At 32.9% G+C, this 4,669-nt stretch overlaps 1 protein-coding gene across 1 annotated transcript; it reads right to left on the bottom strand.

The window, feature by feature from the left end:
- Positions 1-3,472: 3,472 nt before the first annotated feature.
- On the bottom strand, positions 3,473-4,385 carry LOC122136863 (phosphoenolpyruvate carboxykinase [GTP], mitochondrial-like). Its single transcript, XM_042721453.1, has 4 exons — positions 4,226-4,385; positions 3,832-4,088; positions 3,630-3,725; positions 3,473-3,541 (listed from the first exon to the last, which is right to left on the bottom strand). The coding sequence occupies exons 1-4, from the start codon at positions 4,260-4,262 to the stop codon at positions 3,473-3,475; spliced, it is 459 nt and encodes a 152-aa protein (XP_042577387.1). The 5' UTR covers positions 4,263-4,385.
- Between the last annotated feature and the right edge of the window lie 284 nt (positions 4,386-4,669).

Genomic DNA, 4,669 nt, shown 5'->3' with positions numbered 1-4,669 from the left:
AAGTTGCCGCTTGGCGGTATTTACGCTTTGGTTTGAAACCAAACAGCGCATCAGCACAACGTGGCTGACATAGAAGAGCGTACGACGCCTGCGTACTGCTCAGATTTGTCAAAATGGCGATACGCTGATTTGGAGAGAAATAGGAGAGAGTAATTTTTTGTTATAGTTGTTAATTTTTGTTTTCTTTATGTACAAAAAGTATTCTCGTCGCTTCATAATGTTATGGTTGAACCACTGATGGCAGATGGACTATTCTGATGATGCTTTTCATACTTTCCTGGACCTTGATAGTGTTAGTTACTTGGCAGTCTATGGGACAGTCTCAAGCCTTTCGGTTTTCATCCAAAATATCTTAAATTGTGTTCCGAAGACGAACAAAGTTTTTATGGGTTTGGAACGACATGGGGGTAAGTGATTTATGATAAAAATTTTCATTTTGCTGTGGAGTATCCCTTTAAAGAGGTGCATGTTGTCCTTTATGCACGCATTAAAGATCAAAGAGCAAACACGACAATTCATTACTCGAGTGCACGCTAATGATTGAATAAAACCACAACTTGACAAAGATATGGATTAACATTTTCTTTATTAAATTGTTTGAATGATTGTGTATCTTACTTAGTTGATTGTGTTCAACTGGGATCCATGACTGCAGCATGGAACAAAGGCCTGTTATTAAAAGAGTGCTGCATTTCCTGATGTCCTTTATATCCTTTGCTAGGAATTATGGGAAATGTAGTTTGGGTATCATATGGGTTTGGATTGTTTTGTTTATTTGAATGTGTTATTATAAAGTTCATTTTTTTTTTTTTTTTTTTTTTTTTCTATTTTTTTGTTTTGTATGCAATTTCATATTAAAAGGGTTTGATTTCTATGGCTGAGTTAGTTCTGGTAAGGGATCCCTGGAGAGACATCTGGGGCCCAGAACTCAGTAGTGTGTTGATATTTCATTTATTAACCCCCCACCCCTTTTTGTTTTTTCCCCTTTCTTTCTGCACCTTTTGTGATCAGTACATGAGTGTGGTAAAATGAATAATTTAAAGACTCTATAAATGCCTCCTGAAAATTTTATGGAAGAACCCTTACATGGTTCTATTACCATAGCATTAAAAGAAAAAAAATGGCTACTGCATGAACTCATGAACATATGTTTTGTGGAAGAAATGGCAAATTTGTCAAGACCGTAAGATTTTCTGATGGTGGTGATGGCCCAATGATGCCAGATGCACAGCAGACATACTGTTCTGAGATTAGAGAAAATAGATCATTTGTGTTCCAATAATACAGTATATCAAAATACTTAAATGTGAATCTTGAATAAAAGCTTTATAAACAATAACATACTCACTGTTTGTTGTGTTTGTTTTAATACAGTAACTGACTGATTCAATCTATTTGATAGTTAAAATGACTACAAAAATAAAGGGTTTTCTTCACCAGTGACAGATGTGTCACCCCCATCAGATGAATATTTTGATAAAATTTAATTATGATATTTTATATTTATTGTGGAACTGTTGGTCACATGTAAAAGTGTATGCTAATGTGAGAATGTGTTTTGAAATGTTAAAAACATCTTGCTGTTTAAAAGATAAAGTTAATATGTCCACTGTTACACTGTTATGTTACACTGTCCAAGGAAAAATAGTTAGGAGGTTGCGTCAAACCATAGCTCAGTAGCTTATTACATATAAGATTAGTTTATTTAGTTTATTTTTGATAGTTGTATTTTTTTATTATTATTATTATTATTTTATTTTTTTTCAGTTTTTGCACCCTGTTTTGTCCCACTTCGCAAGAATCAGTAATGTATAACTCAGGAAATCTCTTCACTCATTCAGACCTTAAGTATTTGTGTATGTCGCTAACAATCAATTACTGGTCTAATCATGTGAAATACCGTAAAACTCACATTTAAATTAAAAATCTTGTATCATTTTGTATTTCAGAACAGGGTGGAGGACCCATTATTGCTGGATGTGCAGGAGGAGATTTGCTCTTGTTTTAGTATGAGGTAAATTTAGCTTTCTATTGCAACATGGAGTATGTCCGGGGGGGTTGCAGCACTAGCTAAAATAAGCAGAAGAGTTTCTTTGTGGTAAGCACTAGATTTCGTCATAGTATGTGAAGACCTTTAGATGCAGTCACTGTTATAATATAGATTTTAATAGTTTCAGAATACATTCAGGAATAGCAAAAAAAAAATAATAATAATAATTTAATTTAATGCCGTTGTATGAGATATATTTTCCATAATTTCTATGCTCACAGCGCTGATATTCACTGTATGACATATCATATATCATATTTAATACATGAATTTCTAAGCATCCCACAATATCAACATGATCAAAACTTTGCTGAAGAACCTACTTTACACAATCTACTATGTGCCTTCTGTCGTCTGATTGATAGTTAATACTTTTTTAATATGTAAAAGGCCACCTAAAATCCCTCTAAAAAATGTCCACATTCGGGTTATGGCACACATGCTTTGAAATCTTTGACGATTTTTATAAACTGTAAAAAGAAAATATATTTTGTTTTTTTTTTTTATTTATTTATTTTTGTTTGATTATCCATACTTACATTTTTTTTTTTAAATCACATTAAAATGAAAAATATATAAACAACAGGCTTTTGAAAAAAAAAAATTGTACATCTCTCAATCATTGTATTGTATTATATATTTATAATAATTTTATTATAATTAAATAATTATTTCTATAATTATTTAATGTTATAATTAAATAATTATTTAATTATACTATTGAAAAATAATTAATTTAGAATTATTATTTTAAATATAATTATACAATTAAATTTTATTTTTTTTATTTTATTATTATATATATTTTTTAGATTACTATTATATATGTCAAGTTTTTTAGGGTTAACAAAATAAAATTCAGTGTGTTTTTAATTATATATAATATATATATATATACTATCGTGCTATATATATATATATATATATTATCAGTATAATCTTTTTTTATAAATGAGTGTTTATTGCAACTGATGTTCTGTAAGAAAATCAAGCGACGTACATAACAAAGTTTGATTTAGAGTTGTATTTATTCAGTCAGCTCATGTAAAAACTTGCACACATTCAAGGACTGAGACTTGTCTGTGTTCTTTGGTCCGGATCCTCCAGCCTTAGCTCAACCTGAATCATATCAATCATATTCCAGTAATAAAAGGCAGTATCTTTAAATAAAAATTAAGCTTTCGTTAAGTAACCATGATGGTACTGGTGCTGTCCTTAACGACATGTCTGATCTCTTTGCTCAAAATCAACATATTTTATGTAGTGTACTCACAAACACTATATATACATAAACATATATATTGAATTTATAATGTGGTCTTGTTTGAACAAGAAAAAATAATCTAAAAAGGCAATTTTGGGACATAGCTTGTAAACATTAAATAGAGTTTTTAGCTTCTACTGTAAGATAAAATAAGGCACCTAGGTACTGATACCACTGATGGCATCTAGGGAACTTTTTGGTTTTGTGTTTCTCAGGTGCAGCGTCCACTGCATTGCAACAGTCACATTAAAACAGTTACCTCCACCTCAACTCTACTCAACATCAATGTAATGTAGCGTCTGTTCAGTCCCTCACTCTCTCCTCAAGCCCCCTCAGCTCTCCTTCCACTTGTGCAGGTAGATCAGCTCCAACCTGTTGGGTGAAGTAGGTCCTAAGCTCCTGTGTTTCCTTCTGCCAGAAGGGTTTGGGCAGGTCAAAGAGGGCACCCATATCGATATTCCCACCCAGGCCTTCTGTGTTTATGGCACCGTTTTTTGTGGAATCCATCCCACAATGCTTTTGGTGGCAGCTTCCTTTTCACTGGTACGGCCGCATCGTTTGAAGATCCACTCGAGGACGCGGGCGTTCTCTCCAAACCCTGGCCACAGGAAAGAGCCGTCTTCTGATCTTTCCGGAACCAGTTAACGTGGAAGATCTTGGGGAGCTGTGTGGGGCCCTTACGTGTCTCCATACTCAACCAGTGGGCCAGGTAGTCGCCGAAGTTGTAGCCGAAGAAAGGACGCATGGCAAAGGGGTCATGCATGATTACTTTACCTAAAGAAAATGAGCAATATATATAAAAATGTTAAAAAAGATCAGTATAAGCTTTTTGTTCAGTTTATCACTAAGTGCTTAAATATAGTGTACACAATTGTGTACTGCTTATCATATGGAGAAATAAAAGTTTGTACCTTTATGTTCAGCAGCAGCTGTGGATTCAGATCTCATGGCTGCACCCACAAACACACCATGACGCCAGTTAAATGACTCATACACCAAAGGCACACCTGGAAAAAAGACAGGTACATTTTGAGATACAATGTATAAAATACAGTATATGTGTATGTATATATACAGTACCGTTAGAAAGTTTGAGGTCTGTTTTATGTTCACCAAAGCTACATTTATTTGATAAAAAAAAAAAAAATGCAGCAATAACAGCAATAATGCGTATTATTACAATTTAAAAATAACTGGTTTCTGTTTTTAATTTATTCAAAATGGAATTCATTCCTGTGATGGCAAAGCACAGCATTTATTTGAATTTTATTTGTAAATTTATAGACCTTTGATCAATTTAATGCATCCTTACTGTTTACACCAAGAATGACTAACTATAATAATAACTATATGAC

Source organism: Cyprinus carpio, chromosome B3 (assembly GCF_018340385.1).
Source record: "Cyprinus carpio isolate SPL01 chromosome B3, ASM1834038v1, whole genome shotgun sequence".
In the NCBI taxonomy this organism is placed as follows: domain Eukaryota; kingdom Metazoa; phylum Chordata; class Actinopteri; order Cypriniformes; family Cyprinidae; genus Cyprinus; species Cyprinus carpio.
Note: the sequence above shows the minus strand (reverse complement) of the source record. Positions and strands in the feature narration are given on the sequence as shown.